Below are 23,281 nucleotides of genomic sequence, written 5' to 3'. Positions count from 1 at the left end.
CGCTAAATACACGTGCACATACATGTGCATGTGTACAATTTCAGTAAATACTATTACATACACTCAATCCTTAGTTTTCAATGTGGGGGAGATTTGTTTGAGTTTGTTTCCATTGCATTTGATTGGTTCTTGTGTGTGCTGTGAGACATGGCAAAAGTAAAGCATGCTTTTGTGCGCATTGCTTTTTCAATATTTAAATGTTTAAATGTATGTATAAATAAATGCAACAAATTCGTTTAATTACAATAAATCAGCGTTAAGTGAATGTAAACTAAATTGGTGTGTGTGTGTGTGCGTGTGTGTACTCAGTGTGTTGTGTGTATGCCAGCTAAACCTCTCCTATACACGTAAATTCAACAAATTACAATTTACATACATTGAAACGCATCAATCGTGTCAAGTCACGTCAATCATTGATGGCTGCTGCTACTGCTTTTTTTTACACAAGTTAGTTATGTAAGTGGCCACATATGCTTTGCGTTACTCTTACTTCTGTTGTTATTTTAGTTTAGTTTTAGTTTTAGTTTTGGGTTCTTGTAAATACAATAGATAGAGATTTATATCCGTTTCTTTAATCTTTAAATTAGACTTAAACTTTAAAGATTTTCTTTAATTACTTGTGTGTGTGTTTGTTTGTTTGTTTGTGTGTGTTTTTGTGGTTTGTTCCTATGCTTTTCCTTTTGGTTTGTTCCTTTTAATGTCATATAATTTATATATATATATATTTACTTTTGCCCACACGCTTGCACGCAACGCAATCAAATTAATTATTATTAATATTATTAATTTGTTGTTTCTGTTGTTGTTGTTGTTGTTGTTGTTGTGTGTTTGTTGAAACTTCTCGAAACTTAGGTCCTAAACAAGCACGACAAATGCAGAGAGCGTTGATGGCATGAATAATTTTAAAGAGAGATTGCAACAGGAAACATTAAATATATATTATTTATATATATGTATGTATTTATGTATTTATGTATGTGGCTACGTGTGTTTACATATAAACGCTCCGTATGTATGTACGCTCGTTTGGTTTTCGTTTAATAAATACATGAGAAAACTAAGCTACACGTAAATTATGAAATTCTATAAAAATTATTCAGACCAAACAACAACTATGCGACTCTTATGCGTTTTGCTTGTGTGTGTGTGCGTGTCATGTCGTACATGTATGCATGCATGTTCGTATGTATGTATTTATGTAAGTGTGTATGTATTTGTATGTATATAGGAAATGCTTTCAATCAACTGCTTCTCAAATGCTTGTCTGTGGCATCCGACCTCGATCGAATGAGGATCTGCGATCTGCATCTTTACTTGCATTGCATGTTATCAGCTTATCTTATCTGGTTCAATATTATAATGTACTTGTTGCATGTTCTCCCATCGTACTCCGGGGATCATCGTCGTCTGTTCGCTTTTTGTTAAACAAATAAAAGTTCTTTGGGCTTTGCTTGTTGTTGTTTTGTTGGTTCTATCATCGTTGGCTCCTAAATTTGCTTTTGTTTTTTTGATCAATGCTGGTGGGTTGTTGTGCTCCCGCGCTGCTCTTTAATACCGTTACGGTGTTCCCTGCTAACGCCCCCCAATCTGCTCCACATCCTCCGCATCCACATCCACATCCACATGTCCTGGCAGCCAGCGGCTGGCTTAGTACAGTCCACAGCCGCGCAGGTTGTTTGCTATGATGACATCGGTGACGGCATCGAACACAAACTGAATGTTGTTGGTATCTGTGGCACACGTCATGTGGCAGTAGATTTCTTTTGAGGTTGATTTGTTTTTCGCTTCGAATTGAGCCTGGATGTATGCAGCCGCCTCACCATACTCCTGTCCACCTGTCCGCCCCCAAAAAGCAGAAGAATTTGATTCAGAGTCACCATCAGACTGCACTTTCGGTCACTCACCTGTGTACTCGGGGAAGCAAATTGTCAGTGGACTCTTGCGTATCTTCTCCTCGAACAAATCCTTCTTGTTCAGGAACAATATGATCGAGGTGTCCGTAAACCATTTGTTGTTGCAGATCGAATCGAACAGCTTCAGCGACTCTTGCATGCGGTTCTGCAAGTCAAGAGCAGAGCAAATAGTTTCAGTTGTGGAATCAATAAAGGGCCAGGCACCCTCTCCCAACCTACCGTAGTTTCGTCCTCATGCAACACCTGATCGTACTCGGACATGGCCACGCAGAAGATGATCGCCGTAACATCCTCGAAGCAATGTATCCACTTCTTGCGCTCAGAACGCTGGCCGCCCACGTCAAACAATCTGAAAACGATCAAAAAAGGGATTAGACAACTGCAACTATCTATCTGCTCCTTGGCACTTACTTAAAGTTGAGATTTTTGAAGGAGAAGTGAACCTCAACGATGCCAGTGGTCTTGACGCGAGTGCGCAAGATATCCTGTTCAGTTGGCTGGTAGTCCTTGGCGCCTAACCGATCCAAATCGTCCAGGAAACTGCAAGCAAACAGAGCACACAAAAGGCGTTTTTTAGAGACCGAAATTTCCGCAGCACCACACATCGCTTGACCAGACAAATGTTTGTCTGTCCCGCCGTCAGCCCTACGGTGCCATGCCATCACGCCAGCCCTCTCGAGTTCTGAGCAAACAATTTAGGCACAGACCAAAGCGCTGAGCAAACAATTAAAAAAGAAAAACCTGCACGAGTCCAGGCCCACAAAAGGAGGCAAAGAACACACATTCAGCAAGCACACAAACGATTTCCATTTGCCTACACTGCGGCAAGAGCAGGGAGATAGCTTCAAGAATGCCACATTTAGTCCTGGGGCTTTCCTTCAGTGTACGCAAAAGATTACATCACATCAGAGCATGAAAAATCTGAATTTGGTTATTCAAAACGATTTTCATTTCCGTTCAATTAGCGCCAAAGAGAAACACAGCGTAGGCCGCTGGGACCTTTGCTGGTTCTAATTTCCGTGTCAACAGATGTATGAAGCTTGGCAACATAAACATACATAGATGTGGATGTGTGTGTGTGTGTGTAATTAGTTGTATTTGCAGATTGTGTAATCACTCTAGCCCTAGCCACAATCACCCCCTCAGTCAGTCAGCAGCGGAGGCTGCGTGTTTCTGTTTTTTGGAGTGCCTCCACCAACAAGTAGGTCGCCCAAGAGGTCCGCAGTGTCCAGCTTGTAGCGTCCATTCCAGCATGTATTTTGGCCGTAATTAACGTGAGGCACGCAATGCCTCTTTCTTCAAAAAGGGCAACAGCAATCCCAGACCTGGGCCAAGAGTTGTGATTTCATTTGTTGCTTTGGCTCGCACTGAGACGAGTCGTAAATAGTTTTGAAGGTTTTGTTTTCTCTTTCTTTCTCTTGCCGGGAATGGGCCTGGGCCTGGGTGAGGAATCTGCGCTCATTGCGGTTATCGCATGGGATCTCTTGTTGACTTCGTTGGTCAACTGGTTTGCTGCCTAAATTACACGCACAATTGCCCAACCATCGCCGCCAAAGTATGCCCTCACCGATCATATTCATAATATCCGGTGGGCCGAGGGGCACAGGCAGAGAGGCTGCCTGGAATCAATTTGCCGATTCGCCGACTCGCTGTCTGGCAACTCTGCGGCTGGTCGAGGAAATTGGCCAAGTCATGCTCGCCCTGGCATAATACAACCAACTACAATCGGCATAACAATAACCAGAAGAAGCGACCATTCAAGTGGAAAAGTTTCGCAGAGTCTCGGGACTCGAACTGGGCAAAACTGCATAAGCGACAGACTGACCGACCCACCGACCGCATTTCTGTTACAATTTCTTAGACAAACGTTTAGAGAGGTGTCCGAAAACGGATCCAGTTGCCAGCGATTGGGCAATGCCATAGTTAGCACTTGGTAGGCACAGGCAGAGATCGAGATCTCATCTCATTTAACATGTCCGTCATAAAAGTTTTCTTTCTTTATTATTTTTTGACCGCAGACCCAAACTCTTATGCATGCAACTGCGAGCCCGGAAAATGTGTTGCAATCTAAGGCAGGCGGGCAGGCTGCTACGTGTGTGGCATAATGTGGGTAGAGGCGATCGTGCTGATGCGACAGACAGACAAATAAAAGGGGAAAGTGGGCCAGCGTTTAGAACGCTTTCGAACGCATTTCTGCTGACATTCAATGGAAATGAAATGGATGCTACAAATTAAATCAAACTACACATATTCGATGAATTCTTGGACCAGATTTCCTGTTCGTCTAGCAAATGGAGACAATGCTTAGCTCATAAACACTTGTACCATAAATACAAAATTGCTGATTGGCACCTGAAGCACCTTTTCTGCATATTTTTAGAGCCTTTCTTTGCAGCTCTTCTAAGCTGTGAAGTTCACTAAACCCAAACTCATTTCCCTGCCACTTTAACTGAGTTTTCTCATTTTCAATTAAGTGATTTGCGCGCAATTTGGCCATGCAAATGGCTCGTTAGTTTCAGCAAAGCTTCAGTTGTATAATAATTTATTTGCTTTGCATAACAACCCAACTGCAAGTGCCCTTTCTCCCCCCCTCTCTCTCTCTCTGTCTCTGTCTCTCATTAATGTCAATCACGAAAACCCCCAAATTATTGCTCTCTGATTAGCAGTATCAAAATCAAAATCACTTTCAATTTCATTTTGGACTTATGCTAGCGAGCGGGAGACTCGGGAGAGCAGCGGCAATTAGCAGAAGCATCTTAAACAACAAAACCAACAAAAGAGCGCCAAAAACGTTGACGCTGGGCAGCGGCAGCGGCAGCAGCAGCAGCCAGCAGCCAGCAGCTGTGGCTGTGGCTGTGTCGATGACGCGTATAAGTAGACTAAGAAGCCCGACGATCGCGTTTAGTGCGTCGCGGTTGGTCTACGAGGCAGCAGCTCCTACTCCAGAAGAGCTCCATTTATAGCTTTCGGTTTCGCATCGGGCCAAAACAACAAGTTTCGTGCTGCGTGACAAAGACTCTTGCGAATCTCCCCGTCCGAGTGTGTATTCTGTGTGTGTGTGTCGAGTGGATAATTGGCAAAACAACCAACAATAGAAAACGGCAACAAAAGACGACCGACCGCTCCAGAGTGGCTTTGATTGTGCACAAACAAAGTAACGCCGTCTTCGGAGTTGAAAGAAACTCATCCAACTGGCGTGGCAGGCCGTGGAAAACGATTTCAAAGTGTATAATTTCCACGAGGCATTCCCCCTCCCCTGCCCTCCCCCATCGAACTTAATTTGGGTGAGTTCGCGGCGCAAAGGAAAACAAGTTAAAGTCCAATGGCATTCAGTCCATCGGCAGAGCAGAGAGTGCCAGTGCGAAAGTCAAATTTGAATATGAATTTTGAGGCAGATTCCGATGCAGATACGATTACGGTTACGGCCACACCTCCGGTCAACACAGAGTCCGAAACCATTCGCGAAAGTCAATAAATAGTCGGAAAGATGTGTGACATAATCTTGGCAGATGAGAGACCCAGCTGCTGCTGCTGAAACTTTCAGATTCTCCCCATTTAACAGACGAATGCTAATAGAACTGAGAAGGCCTGAGGGGAGATTTTCATTTTCATTTCTATTTCGTATTCATTCGAGTGTAACGCAGAGCTCAGAGATGGAGCCTCAGCAGCAGCTGTCTCCCACAGCCTCCAGGCGGCATCAGTCATTCAGCCATCTGCCCACAGCCCACAGCCCACAGCCATCAAGCCTGCTTCTCTTTTGGCTTGGAACAATGGCCCATAAAAGTCAACGACAATTGCTGCTGCTGCTCTGCTTGACATTTTCTCCTGCACTGCTCGCAGGCGCTAGGATTATCACTCAAGTTCATTATAACCAAAGCAACTGGCGATAAAAGCAGCCACCCCATCTGCACACACATCCACACCCACACCCACACACAGATGTGTAGTTTGGTTGTTGGCACAAGTGCTCAAGGTCGTTCTGCTGCTTGTGTGGCAAGGGCAAGGATAGGCTCCGCGCTGCTGCCATTGTGCACGAGGATACACACACACACACACAAAATAAAAGGAAAAGAATAATGGCAAAGGAAAGCGGGGGGTGGCAGATTTCTTCTCCATCACTTTTTCGGCATTTAAATTATATTATCCTCAGGGAGCAGGCGCAGCAAAAGGCGAAACCATTCCCAGCCAACACTGTTCGATGAAGCACTTGGCGCGTGAGCAATCTTTTCCTTCATTTGCTGCTCTTTGGCAGCCTTGTGGGCCTGCGGCTTGAGGAGCATCAAGAGTGCGGCCAGAAAATGTTAAATATCCAAACCCCTTTTATAGTATTTTTCATGTCAGCCAATTTGGTTTTCATTCAACGGGGATGCACAAGATAAAGGTCAAATATGTACCTTCGGGGTGTGCAAGGAAAATGTTATTTAAGTTATAAATTAACTTTGGAAAACGAGCTCAGATTTCAATTAATGCCAAATACATCCTTAGATTGATCCCTTCCATCCCATTGGCACAACTTTAAGCTGTGCTCTAAGTGATTCTGGAGACACTTTGAACGTGGCTTAAACGTAAACAAATTCTTGGACAGGTGTAGTTAGCTTGGCCCTCAGTTTGTGTGTGCATTTTCTTTGTTTGAAATCACAAATATATCGCATGTTCATGCATTTGTGTTTGTGTTGCGGGTTTTGTGGAGTTGTGCACAATTTCACGGTTGGTAGCCCGCCACTTGCCTATTGACTGAGACGATAAAATGGAATGGAACGGTATGGAATATGCCATAACACAGTGCCCCTTGCTTGTCTCTGCCCCTGGCCCACCATTGGCATGTGTACTCTCTTGTGTATTCCTCCCCCTGCCCACCCCCCGGGAGATCAGTGGGACAATCGCTGACTGTTTGTCTTTGCCTGGCTGTGTGGCAACCAGCTTGAACTAAGTGCTGTCATTTCTGATGCCAAGCGGCTAGCAGCAAAGTGGGATTTCATGGAAACTATGGAACAATATTTGCACTTCAACCAAACACCTTCCACTGCTGCCTGAGCGATTCTGTGTAGGGGATTCAATAGGCAGCCTCTTTCCCTCTTTCCCCCTCGAATTGATTGATTCGCAAGCGCAAACAGGGCAAAGCAAATACTTGGAAATGCATTAAAAGTTTGCCGTGGGAGAAGCACTTTGAGAACTAACTGAAAACATAAGCAGAATTTAGTTTCCTTTTGCGGCTGAATCCAGAGTATTTATCCAGAGTATTTATGCCTCTCCGAAAGAGTATTTGCAGCTTCGTTTTGCTGGCATTTTCCTTCCCTCTTGTTGCATAATATTCCGTTTTTTTCCCACAGCATTGAATCAGGAAAGATGTCGAGCTTAAGCAAAACCTCCTTTGCCCTGATGCGGCGCTCCACTTACACGGCCTCGGCCACCTCGACGATGCTGCCGCATCCGGGCACTGGGGCCGGTGCGGGCGTGGATGGTGGCGCCCCACCGAATGGCGTGGGAGTGGCAACGGAAATTGAAAAATCCATTGCACGGCAACGACTGCGACAGGGGTACACGGAGACGGTGCCGGCAAATCAGAAGAAATTAAATGTCAGGTAAATGATTTTCTTATTACGAGCTCCTCCGCCTCCTTCTGCTTTTCTATAATTTCCACTAATTGGCAGCCACATGGCGGACCCTACAGCCGCAATGGAAAAAGCGACAGCAACCAGACCCGCGTCCTCGACAGCCGGTGTGCGGCCCTACTCGGAGGTGCCTGGACCATATCCTTTACCCCTGATAGGCAATTCCTGGCGCTTCGCACCGCTAATTGGTAAGTCCCATCAGCCCTGCGACTCGACAGCTCACAAGAATGCGTCTCTGCCTTGCAGGAACGTACAAGATTAGCGAACTGGACAAGGTTATGAATGAGCTGAATGTCAACTACGGGAAAATGGCCAAGGTGGGTGGCCTGATTGGGCATCCGGATCTGCTGTTCGTCTTTGACGGCGACGAGATACGAAACATATTCAAGAAGGAGGAGGCCATGCCGCATCGGTGAGTGACCTGCGAAGCTTAGAGAACATTTTTGCAGCTCCTTGAAGCAAGGAAAGAGTGGTCGAAGTTTCTACTAGTTTTCAGCACATTTATTAAATGCTCTGCCGCGCAAACAGGTACACTAAATGGGTTGAATTTAATGGGTTTGCTTGGCTGCACATCCACCCCACACACACCCACACACACACACACACACACACACACACACACATGGCCACACACAGTCAGTCATGCATGCGGCCACATGCCCATCATGCCCGTGTGCACGTCCGCGACCGCAGCTCCGCAGTTCCTCGGTTCCTATTTATTTATGCGCATATTAAATGCTGCTCGCCAATTAAATTATTAACAAAATGAAAGAGAATCCCCCCCGCCCACTCTTTTGCCAAATGTCGCACTGTTTGTTTTCCATGAAACTAAATTGAGATTAGTCGAAACTTTCACTTCTACGCTTCTGTCTCTCAGGGCCTAGGCCTAGGCCCGTCGCAAAATAACAAGCCAAAACACAAACGTTTCGCGCAGTTGTTTTTGCATCAATGAAATATATGAAATAAGCACAAAAATGATAGATGAAAGAGGATGGAAGACAACAAGCAAACGAAAGTCACACACAGAGATCGGCCAATATGCTCCCAACATCTATAAAGCTTTCTTTTTCGCTCCTATCGAGTGTGTAGCTCCATGTCTCTCCATGGCCATGAACCAAATTGAACATGTTACGTTTCCAACCCTGCCCCGCCCGCTGCCGCTGCTGCTGCTGGCCCTGCCACAAATCAATAGAGAAATAGCGAATCGCAGACGGCGCAGAAACCACACAGTTTTTTTTTTGGTTTTTAGCCAAGTCATCATGAAAATGGCTGAAAAGAATCGCTAATAGATTGGACATGAGACAACATTAACGTAATGCGCAAACACTAGCCCCAGCCGCGAATTGTCACAGCCCCGACTTGAGAGATTGATGAATGGAGCAGACCCCCCGGCGAAGAAGAAGTGTGAAACTATCCAACGACAGACGGTGCCTCACTGGCCTGCTGGCTTACTGCCTCACTGACTGACGCACTAACTGATTGATGAAGATATTTCACTTTAAGGTTTGTCCGAGCATCCGACAGAGGCGTGAACTTTTATGGCGCTCATAAAACTCGGAGAGGAATGTGTTTTGCTTGTGGGAAAAACTATTGCTCGACTACAAAAACGGTGGCCCAGCATAGCCCATGGTTAGTGACAGTCTTGGGGTCAGCTTCGGGGTCTCACAGACTGGTTTTCTCAGACTCGTTTTGTGGGGAATACTTGAAGGAATTGCCAGCACACTTTTGCATATAATACATAGAGTTCTGCCTCTCTTTTCCGGCTCTGTTTTGGTGTTTTCGTAACTTGCCATTAACTCGCTGTGCCATAGTTCGATGAATAAATATTCAAATTAGGCTGGAATGAATCCAGTTTGAGATGCAAATTCCGATCGGTGGCCTAAACACTATCGACGGTTTTTCACCATTTCAAAATCAGACAAAGAAACAGACACTCCGTCGGACCAGCCGACTGTCAGTCGGCACTCGTCACTCCAGAGAGGGAGATCTGTCATAACACAAGTCCAACTACGAGTATGCTGCTGCCGCGGTAACCCGCCCAGGGTGGCAGCCAAAAGCCAATAACTACGCTGCTTCTTTTATTTGTTCGGCGACATATCATGCAAATATTGTATGCTGAGAGCCATGGGGGCGACTCGAGTGCGGGCTAGCGAGAAATCGCTTCATTTTGTGTGGATTTTAGTAGGAAATTTGTGTTTGATGTTGTCGTCGCCGGTCTGTCTGCACGCAAGGGCGGCCAGGCAGTCGTCCGTCCTTGTCCCCAGAGGAGGCCAGAAGCCGGCAGCCAGTAGCCAGTAGCCAGAAGCCTGCTCATGTACAATTTTTCTCCGCATTTTCTCTCATTTTTCGCACTCGTTATCGTCTCGTCTCGCTCTCGCTCTCGCCACAGACCCTCGATGCCCTCGCTGCGCCATTACAAGGGCGACCTGCGACGCGATTTCTTTGGCGATGTGGCCGGCCTAATTGGCGTGTAAGTAATGTGCTTATGTAACGGATATTGCGGCATAGCATACAAACATTAATAAATAACCCCAAACAGGCACGGACCCAAGTGGGAGGCCTTCAGGCAGGAGGTGCAGCACATCCTGCTGCAGCCACAAACGGCCAAGAAGTACATTCCGCCGCTGAACGACATTGCCAGTGAATTTATGGGCCGGTAAGTCGTCCCGTTCCACTCTCAGCCTTAATGCCATCTACATTTCTGTCTCCGTTGCAGCATTGAGGCGATGCGCGACGAGAACGACGAGCTGCCATCCAATTTCCTGCACGAGCTCTACAAATGGGCCCTGGAATGTGAGTCCTACAAATAGTTTCGCTGTCTCTCTCTCTGCCGATCCTAACGAGTGTCTCTGCCTTGCAGCTGTTGGACGCGTCTCGCTGGACACGCGCCTGGGCTGTCTCTCGCCGGCGGGCAGCGAGGAGGCCCAACAGATTATCGATGCCATCAACACGTTCTTCTGGGCGGTGCCAGAGCTGGAGCTGCGCATGCCGCTGTGGCGCATCTACCCCACCAAGGCCTACCGCAGCTTTGTCCGTGCTCTGGATCAGTTTACAGCGTAAGCCTGCGACTCTCCACTGTCTCTGTAGCCACTCACATATCAAATCATTGTAGAATCTGCATGAAGAACATCGCACAGACAATGGACAAGGCTGAGGCAGACGAGGCCAGAGCGCTGCCCAAGTCTGAGGCGGATATTTCCATTGTGGAGAGAATTGTGCGAAAGACGGGCAACCGCAAGCTGGCCGCTATCTTGGCTCTGGATTTGTTCCTCGTCGGTGTCGACACAACATCGGTGGCCGCCTCCTCAACCATCTATCAGCTGGCCAAGAATCCCGACAAGCAGAAGCGCCTCTTCGAGGAGCTGCAAAAAGTGTTCCCACATCGCGAGGCGGAGATCAACCAGAACGTTCTCGAACAGATGCCCTATCTGCGGGCCTGTGTCAAGGAGACGCTGCGGTAAGCCTGCACTGATTGCTGGTCGTTTCTGGTTGCTTATCCATGTCCCGTTCCGTTCCCTTTCGTAGCATGCGTCCCGTGGTGATTGCGAATGGTCGCAGCCTTCAGTCGGACGCGGTCATCAACGGCTATCACGTACCCAAGGGCGTAAGTCTTCACTGCACCGTTTCCATGGCTCCTTGCCACTTCACAGTCCAACTTTTATCTTTCAGACGCACGTCATCTTCCCCCATCTGGTGGTGTCCAATGATCCCGCATATTTCCCAGAGCCTAAGCGCTTCCTGCCCGAGCGTTGGCTCAAACAAACAGCTGCCGCGGCAGGTGAGTGCTCCCATTCCTTCGCCCACACGTTGCCCGCTGCTAATCCGTTTTGCTCTTGCAGTTGGTTGCCCCCACGCCGGGCACAAGATTCATCCGTTTGTCAGTCTGCCCTTCGGCTTTGGCCGCCGCATGTGCGTGGGTCGTCGCTTTGCTGAAATTGAATTGCACACGCTGCTGGCCAAGGTACAGTCCACCCAGTGCAGGATAGATGCCACCATTTAATGTCATTCCATTTCTGCCACAGATCTTCCGCAAATACAAGGTCTCGTACAGTTCCGGGGAGTTTGTGTATCGCGTCAATTCCACATACATTCCGCAGTCCCCGCTGAATTTCAAGCTAACCCTGCGGGAGGATTAGGCCAGACACTGCCTGGCACGGATGTCCCTGAACGAGTGAGAGACACGTCGGTTGTGTGTGATATTTATAGTCGTAGCGCACTCTCCCGACGTTTTGTTTAACTAAGCAAATGTACATAAAGTCCAACAAGCACGCCCAACATTTCACGTCTAGCTGAATAAATCGTGTAAATATAAACCTTAGGAATAAGTGTAAATATGTATCCGAACCCGACTAACTTTTGGTCTAAAATAAAATGTAGTTTTAATGGTTGCTGCCTATGCTCATTAATCATTGAGTCAGTTGGAAAGGGCGTAGACTGTGAAAGTTAATTCGGTTGTAAGCGCCTTCCCTCAACTTTGATTAATTATGTGCTGCCCCAAGACTAAAGTCAGACTCTACAAATAATTATGGAATTATAAACTAATTTGTCTAAAGTGTGTCCTTGCTGCCTGCCACAACCACACAGATGGGCTCTACCCAGAATGGTAAAGAAAAGACAAATAAATGTGGCAAATTTGCAAAAGAATTCCAGGCAGAACCATCAAATATTTGGCCTTGGGCCAGCGGCCAAGGCAACATAAGAGTAGAGTATTCTATTACATAAAGATGGCAAAAGTTTGCACAAAATCACGTAATCGTGTTGGATGTATGCAGGTTTGTAGATCGTTTCAAAAGTGGGTTGCACGTGTGTCTATGAGGCAGGGGATAATCATGCATTTGGCACTCACTATTTAGCGGAATCATTCAATTGGTATTCGTTGCTGCGCGAGAAGCATTCCTGGACGCCTGTATCCTGCCAGAGACGCTTCATGGCTGCCAGCAGCTCCTCTGAGAAGGGTTCGGTGTCGTGCATCCGCTGGCATACGTCGAACACCATTTTAGCATCGCTCTGTAAGTCAGAAAAGGAAGCATTAGTCTGTGTGGATGGTGTGGGGTCTCTGCTCTGGGACTTACCTCCCGCTCATTATTGCTATACTGAATACTTAGGGTTGGCATCGCTCGCAGTATGGCAACTAATGATTGTATTGTGTTGCTGTAGACAACCGGTCGATATTGTTTAAAGTCCTCCGCAGTGAAGCCGCTCTCGTGAATGATTTTCATCTGTTTGACTATTGTGCTCTTTCCCGACTCGCCGGCGCCTAGAATGGAATAGAGGAATAGAGCAAAGATATAGATACAGATGTAGAGAAAGAGAGTGAGTGAGTGAGAAGAAGGTATTATTCAGATATTTAAGGGGCATTGCAACTGCGCCTGATTACCATCGCTGACGCAGTTCTTAAAGGGGTCGTTGCAAATATTTATGTTGGGGGCAGTTCTCTAGTAGTTCTCGAGCACCACTAAATGTCTGTGCTTTGTATTCCTCAAGTAGAGCTTAATGGCCTTTGAACACAGGCAAACACACATCATCATCATCATCATCATCATTATTATCATTATCATTCCCCATCATCAATGTATCAACTCGAGTTTGCCGTCGGGCAAAGAAAAAGAAATGAGAAAAAATCAACCAAAGAACTGGAGAGGGCCATGGACAGAGCAGGGGCATCCTACCACATTCTGACATATAAAAGGCAAACAAAGGATTAATTGTTGCCGCCCCTGGTCAGTCTCACACACAGCCTCCCATCCCCTCCCATCCCCTCCTCTTGTTCTGTGTGTGTCTGTTTCGATGTCTGTTTCTGTTTCTGCTTACTGTTTCTGTTTCTGTTTCTGCTCAGTGACCCACGATGACTGAAGGATTTTCCAGCTGCGCACTCTTACACAAATTTCCATCTAATTGAATGCAATTTGTTAATTGAGTGACTGCTGAGTGGATTTTGCACTCAAGTTGAGCACGAACACAGCTGTCGAACATGTAGATGAGGACAAAACAGAAGCATCCCAAAGGTATCTCAGATAGCTAAAGATGAGCCCCGATTTGTCATAAATTTCCTAGGCCAAAACCCTTTATTCAAATACAAATGAAGGCCCATTGGACTGGCAGTTCTTCCGGCCAGTCATCTCTTTATTGTATATTGTAGGAACGTTCGTTCTCCTTGCACTGTTGGCATTAAAAAACACTCCCATATCCAGTCGATTCCCGATTAAACACTTCCCCAAAGGTTCAATGTCCCAGCACTTGAAAGTACTCCAAAGCACAATCAAAGGTAAAGAATAGATCAGAGAAACGAGAACTTTTCTCATTCCAAAACGGAGAACTACAATTCACACAAAAAGCGATAGAAATGTTTAGATTTGAAGTGAAATTTTCGTGAGTTGTTTATGGCAGATCGAAGAGGAAGGCAGGAAGATGGGTGCCGGGTGCCCCGGGGGATTGCCGGGGAGTGCTCTCGCAGCACCTGAGATTAATGTTTTGTTTGTGTGGCAATCGAAGGCAAAGTGCTTAATTTTAATGCTTTCGTGGATTGCAGGAAAATACAAGATCCATGCAGTGAGCAAAGGGAGACAGAGCAAGAGAGAGTGAGAGCAGACAGGGGACGGATATTCGGATATTCTGCGTATGTACGTACTCTGTTCTTGCTGCTCTGGTTATTATTATTATTATTATGAATTCGACGATGCGCGCAGGAAAAACTTTTTTAAATAAACATTTCCAGTGGCCCCTGACACACACACAGCCAGCCAGCCAGCCAGCCACACAGACCAAACACAGAGACAACCCACAGAGTGGGTGTTGCTTGAGTAGCAGAAGCCGAAAAATTACACATTTTCCATACAGCAAAACACACGCAAAACTGTCAGAAATTGAAATCTTCACCAACCCTCTCCCCCTGGAAACTGCGGGCCGAAGAGGAAATTAAATGAAATACACAAAAATTGTACGAGTAAACACCAAAAAGTGCAAGACATTGGCCAGCGGGGGACAGGGACCAGGGACCAGGGCCAGGGAGTGGGTTAAGCAGAGACATGTGCCCGATATGCAGGCGAATATATTTACATATTTGCATGTCTGAATATTACTCATGATCCATGAGTAAGCGCAAATCATCCAAATGAAGGCAATTTCCCTGTATTATCAGTCCAAATTTGGTCAAATTGTGGTTCAATTTATTGGGGGAAAGCTTAAACCGTTTGTACATTATTCTTTCCCCAAGGATTTCCAAGCTGAATGTGGAGAAATTTATTTTCAAAATTCCCCCAGAGTTGATGCACAAACCCCGTCCCCATACACCCACGCTGCGAAATGACCTTGAACTAAGCTGACCGTTTGCACAATTATATTATTGTGATTATTAAATTGATTGCATCTACGTTGTGCCATAATTCACAGGCAGGTCGGAGGAGACAGCCAGATGGAATGGCACCTGCAGCCAAGAATCGATATTATGGGAATTGGCAGGCCATGAAGGGGAACAAACTGCCATCTAATGATAGAGTGCTCATTGCGCAATTAGCAGTCCATCAATATATGATTCATACATGCGAACAGGAAGGAGTAGGTGCAGAAAAAACAGAACAGAGTCTTTCCCCTTCTTTGGCTTGGGGAGAAGTAAATAAGAGAAAATTATAGGTACTCCTATCCCCTTTCTTCGGGAGTTGATTGGGTTGTTCTATATTTGCCGTAAAGGTATTCAATTCCAATCCAATCTACTCCATTTCATTCCAAATGTCGTGGTTTATGATGGCACACTCTCAGTGGCTGCCACTAAGTATGCTTTACTAATTATAGCCAGAGCTCGAATCAAATATTCATTGCATTGTCCATTTGGGAGTCTTTTTCCAGCACAAACACCCCCACCCACACCCACACCCACACCACGAAGCAACCACTCACTCACCCAACAGCAGCAGTTTAATGTCCTTTGCCGCCTGTATGCCATCCTCCTTGAGGTTTCGCTCGATGAGGCGACTCCTGGCGGCTGCGGCTCGCTCCTCGGCAGACTGTGCGCAGCCCATGGTGCGTATTGCCTCGACGCAAAACGTTTTGAAGGTCGTTTGGTATCGGCCAACTCAATGGCCGACTACGTTGCCAGCGAAGAAAAACAATGTAGGGTCGCGAGGAAAGCCAACAACTAAAAACAACTTCAAAGCGTATCCACAGGGATCAAAACTGAACCTTCTTCTTCTTTTGTGCTTAAAATGTTTTATTTCTGCTATTTTTATGCACTTTTTTTTAATGTTATTGCTGTGTGTGTGTATTTTTCACTGTTTCGCTTCGATTTTCACTGTGAGAAACGGGAGTTAAGTGACATAAGCCAACACAGTTCAGTTTGTTTGGTTTCTTTTTTGTTTTTTGCGCATTTGTTGAGCCACACGGATGCTGCAGGCGACTGCTATCCGCTGTCCGTTACCCGATTGGGTCCCAGCCAACGCCAAACTCTAATTGTAAACTAAAAATCCGCGTGTCCGAGGCTGGGAAATTGCCAGAGGAAAAAGGTAACGGAACTCTCTACTCGCTTGCATTTGTGGGAAATTTGTTTTTTTTTCCTAGAAAAGTTCTACTCAGCGAGAGAGAGAGAGAGTGTGAGATGGAGAGAGCTAAAGAGCAATGGAAGCGCGAGTGTGAAAGCTTTCTCCAAGTGCTTTCTGAGCCCAGGGGAAAAGTACAATTAAGGAATAAAATCCAAGACTTCAGTTTTTTTGATTAGCGCAAAATCATGTTGCGATGCAGATATCTCCACACATAGATGCATACACACATACATGTATGTACATATGTATGTACGCGTCCATATGCAAGGACCATGTGTCGCAGTAAAAATGCAAAAATCAATAAATTATTCGACGAGTATTTCCCCCATTTATCGCGTTTCTATTTTGCGGGAATATCGGCAGTTGGTGTTCTCGATTATGGTGTGTGTCTGTTGGATATTTGCACAATTATACGAGCATGCGGGAAGTATTATTGAGAGCTCCATTGTTTTTTTTGCCTCTCACATCAACACGCTCTGCCCCGTGTTCTGTGCTTCCCTTGCCTGCGCGGGCTGTCTTACAAGTGGCCATAAACAAGCACACACACACACAGACATTCAAACACACGGTGGGCACAGGGAACAAGGGTACACAGATCGCGAGGGGATGGGCCTGGAAAATGGGCACATGCTGACGCAAAGCAACGAAAGGGGCGAAGAGGCGGTCCGATTGTTTGGTTGTTTCGCCCAAATTGTGAAAAGCACAAGCAGAAACTTTTTCTTTCTTTGTACATTTCGTGCTCCAGCACGCAAAATGATTCATGATTCATACGGGTGCGAAATTGGTGCAGGAAAATAAAAGCGAAAATTCAATTCTATTGGCCCCCCTGCATCGTTCTTTGAGTTCATCAACAAATTTAAGCGCCAAACTGAACTGCTGTTGGTATTTTTGGGTACACGAATATCTTCCGACAAGAATTGTACACAAATTGCCAACAAAAATAACGTCTTTTGGTTAATACGAACACATCACAGAACTAGAGTTAAACGATTATTTGCATTGGGCAAAGCTTTGTGGCGTTTCGTTTGGTTTTGTTTCGCGTGTGCGTGGAATCCGCTCTCGAAACTGCCAACTGGCTGGAGCTGGATGATTGAACTAACGGAACTGGACTGCGCCTGGATAAGCGAGAGTGGCAACGGACGGAGCCGCCCTAGCGCAGCAGCGTACGCAATGGGAAGAAGCTTTCCATTCGAGTACACACACATTACTCAATGGTTAAGGAAAGCTCTCGAGAGAGGGCGAGAGCGAAAGAGAGCAAGTGCATGCGCAGCTTGTGCACATGCAAGATGGAAGACTGGAAAGGAAAGTACAAAAGTGAGAGAGAGACAGCTGCCGCGCGGAGTTTGCGCTCTCCGTGGGCATGGACTAGGGAGCAGCGAGTACGAGGAAGACAAGGACAACCACCTCAACGAGAGCGCCCACGCGAGCGTGTTATTTCTCCTTTTTTTGTGCTTTTTTCCTATTGCTTTTTTTGTTAAAGGCAACTTAAAGTGGCTTTGCAGTTTGAATGGAGACAAGCAACGGGCCCCCGCCCCAAACCATCACCTCGCACACAATTAAGTCAGCGGCTTTCGAGGAGCTCTGCCACGTTTATGGGCCAAAAGCAAAGAGCATTAGCACAAAACGATTGGAAAGGACCGACCATTCAAAGACCTGCTCCTCCGTGCAGCCCTGCAGCAGCCGGAAAACGAGAATCCAGAATCGAATGTTAAAAGTGGGAGGCGGGACATATCCATCCATATAACAATGCCATTGATTCGCCCGATAGCCCGATGGCATTCTGTCATTGCTGCACTGATTGTATATTCCCGGACCGGCGACGTCAGGAGCGCTTGATTATGAGTAAATCAATTAATGGTTCAATAAAGAAAGCCATTGAGCCGCAATTAGAGCTGCCTCGGCATCAACAAAGCGGACAAACAGAGAGAGAACGAGAAAGAGAGAAAGAGGGAGAGAGTACAGCAATTATTTTGAATTAATTGTGCAGCACTGGCATGAATCAATGCGAGTTCTAATGGAATTCTCACTCTCTTTTCGATGGAATGGGATTGTTTTAGGATATGGTTGCGATTATCAATTATTTATGCAACGATTGTCCTTGATTTATTTTGCATTTTCAGTTGAATTTCCAATACCAGGAACATCCCAATTGCATTTGCTGTCCACAGGTTGACCTCAGGTGGCACTTAACATTTCTGGGAATGGGCTAACTGCACTTCCTTTTAAACTTTTCTCTGCTAATTTGCCATCCAATTAAACTCTTATATCCCGAAAACACTGGAAGTCATACTCAACGCCCACCCCCACGCGTCTTTTCCGAGAATTTCCCAACAATACCCATCCCACCGTCAATGCGATAATTGCCTTGTGTCCCTGTGTCCTGACGGCGAACAAGGGATTTGGGTGGGGAAAGGTAAACGGGTAATTGGCATTCATATTGGCAAATGGCGTGACAGAAAGAAAAGGCCAAGAAGGAGAACGGAATGAATGTGTGTTCCGTACTCAAAGGGTTTCCAACACAACCGTCCAGCCCACTGCCACCCCCTCCTTTAACGAGCTTAATTGAATTATCATTTTGCGAATTCGAATATGGACCAAATCGCTGTGTGGGGCTGACGGGATGCCCTGCACGGAAGGCACCACAAACGAAACAAAAAATTGAAAACAATGAATGGGAAAATGTAATTATTGAATGAATTGTGTTCCAGCAGACGCGACACGGCCCCACAGCACCCATGGATGGGGAAGAGGGACTGGTGGATGAGTGGCAGGAACCACAAACCGCAGCCAACGGCAAACAAATTGACAAGTTTTTTTTTATCACGCGAACTCTCCGCTGAATGGCAGCGTACGGACAGCGGGCAAAGTGGAGCACTTGTGCACTTGTCGCATGAAACAGCTCTCTGATGGAACACAATTTATACTACGTCCGTCCACCCATTGCCGCCGCCGCTGCCGGTGCTGCTGCTGGCAATGCCGTGCCATAACGGGGGTCCCAGGTCGCCGGGCCTTTTGCCACTTGCGACGACATTTGACTCTGCTCAATTAAGTTCGATTTGTGTTGTATTTGGCATCTTTTGTAGTTTATTTAACAGCCGATTTACGGGCATTTGCATTTGTATTGTAGCTATGGTATCGATCGGAACAGCAGCCACATGAAAGTGGGGCACGGTTTGTGGAAATATGACCCGAAAATTAATTGTTTTGCTTGGATGGAGAGACAGCTGAGATATGCTGGGGAAATGCAGCTCAACATAAACATCTGAAACGGGTATCCATGTAGTTAAAGACCTTTCAAGCTTGTTCGAGGCACGATGACATATTCCTGCTTGTATCTAAACATGTCTATGTCACGGCATATTGCAGTTGAACACTCTGTGTAGCTCTCGTGTGTGTGCATCGTTGTTGCCACATCAGTCGGCCACTAGAAGCAACAAATGGGAGAACAAACAAAGCAACAACCAACAACCAACAAATGCTGCTTCCTCAATAACCTTTGGCTTGAAATTATGCCTCGAGTGGGATTTCTTTTAAACTTCCGCTTTGTTGTAACGTGCACTTGGTGGTGGCACACACCCACAACCCACAAGTCCTGTACATGTCGTTCCCTTCCGTCCGGTCCCTTCCTTCCTGGCCATTGTTTCGTTAGTGTTTCCTGGCCGCCAATCGATGCTTCCGCCTGCCACTCCACAACCACCCCCCAGCGCCACTCGTCCTTGCTGTGCCCCAGTGCTGCAACATGAGCTGCAATCGCTGCATGTACGTACGTACATGTTTTGTCCTCCTCGTTGCTGTTGTTTGGATGCTCCAAACTTTTGCCTGATTGCACAGAACACAGAATGGAGCAACAGCCACAGTAGGCAGTGGGAAAAATAATGCTATTGTTTCTGCTCCTACCGAGAATTGGGAATAAACTAATTCCAAAATGATTGGAGAAGATTAAACTTGTATCTCTCCTATTTTTCCTGATACTTTTGCAACTATTTAGTCTCCAAAGTGTATTTCTAGTTTGTGTTTCTTTCAGTGCAGAAGAGACACAAGTCGTTGTGGCAGCTTTCGACTCTCTTTCCATTTTCCTTTCTTCGTGTCTTGTTTCTGTTTCTGTTTTTGGGCGGCTGGCGGCAGATTAAATGGCATTAACTGGCATTTCAATGTCAGGGGCCCAAACCTGGTTAACCAACCCACACACACACACTCTTGTGTATTAATGTGCAGTGGTTTCAATGTCAAGTGGCGTCGATTGCCACCACTCGCTGGCGGATGCTTGCAACGCGGCTAAGGCTAAGGCTGCGGATGCGGATGCAGCTATTGCCGTTGCCGTTGCCGTTGCCGATGCAGAGACACTTGAGGCGAGGGCACTGCGCCAGCGCCGCCACATGCCACATGGCTCCTCGAAAGTGTTTAGTCTTCACACTTGTCTAGCCCCAAAAGCAGATGCAACTGTTGCTGCGGCTGTCCGCACAGTGGTTCGTGACATCCCTCCAACTCGTAAAATAAATTCGACATGCAACCAGATGAGTTGACCCAAATGCGATGTGCCCTGTAGCCTGGTTTTGTGGTTTTGCCTTGGCCAAAATAACACGCCAAGAATGGTTTTGTCAGGTCAGGTGATAAACGTTTTGGGGCGACAATTGGGTAAGGATTTGTAGGGAGAGATCTGCCTTTTCGTTCTTAATATTTTTATTCTATTATTTGCCTTCTGCGTATCCATAAAAGTGCACCTCCTGCCCACTGTGCTCAGTGAAAGTGCGCGATAAATGTTGCCCCATCTATCAGCACATAAAAACGAAAATATAATTTTCCAGCCAACTCAAGGGCCCCGAAATCTCGGATTGATAAAGGGCAATTTCCATTAGAACATTAGCGGAAAAGGTACAATGGGGGGTAATGAGGAAATCCATTTCCTTTGCACTTACCCAGCAGCAGCAGCTTGATGTCCTTGGCCGCCTGGATGCCATCCTCCTTGAGGTTCTTCTCGATCTGTTTGGACCGTTGTATGGCAGCGCGCTCTTCGGCGGAGGTAGTGCAGCCCATTGTGATGGCTCTGATGGTGATTCCTGATGATTGGCTGATGTTTGTGCTGATGTTGCTCCTCCTGCACCTGCTGCTCGTCGGATTATTTTGGGGTGGAATGGAGGCTAGGCGACTAAGAGTAGGCGTTTTCCCGATTCACGCTGTCTCTTATGAGAACATTTACTTATGTATTTAGGTATGTACAATTTTACAGTTCAGCTGAAACGGAATTTGGAATTGTTTGCAATGGGAAAAGGCACTACCATCATCATCCTCATTATCATCATCAACGTCGTTGTTGTCGTTATCCCATAAACAATCTCTAGTGAACGGACAGGTCAGACGCACGGAACGGCATGACTCACACACGCACACAGTGTTGGGACGGGACGGGACGGGGCAGCAGACAAGGACGACGCGACACGACACGACTGTATGGATGGATGTGGCGGGATGTGTGCCACTCTTTTTGACCGCCACTGTCTCGGCTGTCCAATAGGGCGCGCACTGCTGCGTACAGTGGTGGTGTTGCTTTTGTTGTTATCAGCTCTCTCGGTCACAGAGCGCTGAGGCAAAAACAACGATAGCTGGCCAATTTGCATATGGTCGGAATATACGAAATGCAGAACATATACACAAATATATGTATATATGGAAATAATTCATCAATCTTATCAGAGGTATTGGGGGTGGGGTGTTGGCTATCTATCGCCAGATCGGTAGATATCATCGATGGTGCCAGACGAGATACGGATACGGAGATACTGAGATACGCGGGGCTGCTTGGTAATTTATCATGTAAATGAATTAAGCACTGGAATGGAGCTCTATACAGAGTCCTGCTAGGGGCATTTTCCTGCTCCCTATTTTTTGTTCTTGTTCTTTTTTTCGCTTTTTTTTGGCTTTTGGCTGTTCTGTGTGTATGTATTAGGCGAGGGCGTAGGCAGCGGTTGCCGGCTCTACAGGCGGATGGGTCGAGTGTGGGTGGGTGGGGACGGGGAACGCGATGGATGATTCGATGCTGCGGGGTGTGAAAAGCAGCGCTTTTCGCCATCAATTCAATTATGCAGAGAATACTGTAGTTTTATGCGTTTTTTATGCAAACTCGACATGGACTTGCGTGGGTGCGCCGCCTGCCCAGGCCTGGGGTGGTGGGGTGCTGCCTCTGCCTCTGCCTCTGGCTGGGTGGTGTTTCGTATAAATTTTCATTTAGCTCACGCTCACGCACACACTACGCACTCTCACGGGCTGCACAGGCACACAGGCTGAGCCGAGCCCACACCCCACCACCCCCCGTGGGAGGTAAAGCATTTTCCACCGCCGCAGTTCCAGCGCCGTATACACACAACACTTGCACACGAGCAGAGAGCAGAGCAGAGCAGAAGAGCACCCTGCACCCTTCTACCACACGCTCTCCTCATCTTCGGCGTTCTTTGCTTTTTCAACGCGTTTCGGGCGTTCAATGCACACACACTAGCTGATCGAGACAATTACCGTTGCACTGTGGAGCACTGCACTTTATTTATTCCTCAATAACTAATAAATCAAACTTTTCCAGTGCGAAAATTTTCCTGCCTCTCGCTCCGCCCGCGTCGGTTAACATAACAATAACATGGGTTTCCTCCACTATTTAACAGCGATTGGACAGCCTGCAAATAGTCATCACACTCGTGTTAAATGGCGTGCAGTGTACACATTTATGTTAACAGAGTTTTAAGACTCCAGAACAGCTGTTCTTGGTTGTTATGCAGCACTGTGCTGCGAACTCGTGCGCTTTCCAGCACTGCCTTGATATGAATTAATTTTTGAATAATGTCGCGCCAATTCCTGGTATACTATATACATTTCTGAATAACGTCAAAACTAAGTTCAGAACACAATAACGGGGTATCGGTATATAATGATGTATTACATAAATATATTAAACTAGTATATATTATTAAAAATACCGTACGGCAGGTTTTTTTCTCAAGAAGGTATATTTCGGTATGTATTTAAGAAGCTGATTTTGTAATTGGAAATATTCTATCTGCTTCACCTCCCTTGAATCATGAATTGAATTTTAATCCAATAAAGATATGTCATGGAAATTAGCCAATCTTGTGAAGAATTTAAAGATGATTCCAGTAAAATTAAATATGTAAATCTGAGATTCCTAACCAGCTGGTAATATTAAACAGAAGATCAAAGTTGAGGAAAATTATTTAAGATT

General features: G+C 46.2%; 2 protein-coding genes across 3 annotated transcripts; one reads left to right on the top strand and one right to left on the bottom strand.

The window, feature by feature from the left end:
- Nucleotides 1-968: 968 nt before the first annotated feature.
- Nucleotides 969-22,694, bottom strand: LOC117892066 (G protein alpha o subunit). 2 transcript variants are annotated; one of them, XM_034798052.1, is made up of 8 exons: nt 22,564-22,694; nt 20,973-21,288; nt 12,598-12,782; nt 12,372-12,532; nt 2,325-2,453; nt 2,133-2,262; nt 1,905-2,058; nt 969-1,835 (listed from the first exon to the last, which is right to left on the bottom strand). In XM_034798052.1, the coding sequence occupies exons 2-8, from the start codon at nt 21,088-21,090 to the stop codon at nt 1,648-1,650; spliced, it is 1,065 nt and encodes a 354-aa protein (XP_034653943.1). In that variant the 5' UTR covers nt 21,091-21,288; nt 22,564-22,694; the 3' UTR covers nt 969-1,647. The 2 variants fall into 2 exon arrangements, with proteins under 2 accessions (XP_034653943.1, XP_034653944.1); XM_034798053.1 differs by lacking the exons at nt 20,973-21,288; nt 22,564-22,694 and adding an exon at nt 15,423-15,697.
- LOC117892065 (probable cytochrome P450 49a1) lies at nt 4,843-11,884 on the top strand. Its single transcript, XM_034798051.1, has 13 exons — nt 4,843-5,197; nt 7,244-7,495; nt 7,565-7,713; nt 7,772-7,937; nt 9,915-9,995; nt 10,065-10,181; nt 10,242-10,318; nt 10,386-10,581; nt 10,638-10,982; nt 11,051-11,129; nt 11,195-11,303; nt 11,365-11,486; nt 11,548-11,884. Exons 2-13 carry the CDS (start codon nt 7,260-7,262, stop codon nt 11,659-11,661), a joined length of 1,791 nt encoding a protein of 596 aa, XP_034653942.1. The 5' UTR covers nt 4,843-5,197; nt 7,244-7,259; the 3' UTR covers nt 11,662-11,884.
- Nucleotides 22,695-23,281: the final 587 nt, after the last annotated feature.

This window comes from Drosophila subobscura, chromosome E (assembly GCF_008121235.1).
Source record: "Drosophila subobscura isolate 14011-0131.10 chromosome E, UCBerk_Dsub_1.0, whole genome shotgun sequence".
Taxonomy (NCBI): Eukaryota; Metazoa; Arthropoda; class Insecta; order Diptera; family Drosophilidae; genus Drosophila; species Drosophila subobscura.
Note: the sequence above shows the minus strand (reverse complement) of the source record. Positions and strands in the feature narration are given on the sequence as shown.

Bases quoted from the DNA above. Each gene is read 5' to 3' on its own strand.
- LOC117892065 (XM_034798051.1), top strand. From the start codon at position 7,260: ATGTCGAGCTTAAGCAAAACCTCCTTTGCCCTGATGCGGCGCTCCACT. The intron at 7,938-9,914 runs GTGAGTGACCTG...CTCTCGCCACAG, and splicing joins GAGGAGGCCATGCCGCATCG to ACCCTCGATGCCCTCGCTGC. The intron at 10,319-10,385 runs GTGAGTCCTACA...TCTGCCTTGCAG, and splicing joins CTACAAATGGGCCCTGGAAT to CTGTTGGACGCGTCTCGCTG.
- LOC117892066 (XM_034798052.1), bottom strand. From the start codon at position 21,090: ATGGGCTGCACTACCTCCGCCGAAGAGCGCGCTGCCATACAACGGTCC. The intron at 2,263-2,324 runs GTAAGTGCCAAG...GATCGTTTTCAG, and splicing joins TTCAAAAATCTCAACTTTAA to ATTGTTTGACGTGGGCGGCC. The intron at 1,836-1,904 runs GTGAGTGACCGA...GGGGGCGGACAG, and splicing joins TTGCTTCCCCGAGTACACAG to GTGGACAGGAGTATGGTGAG.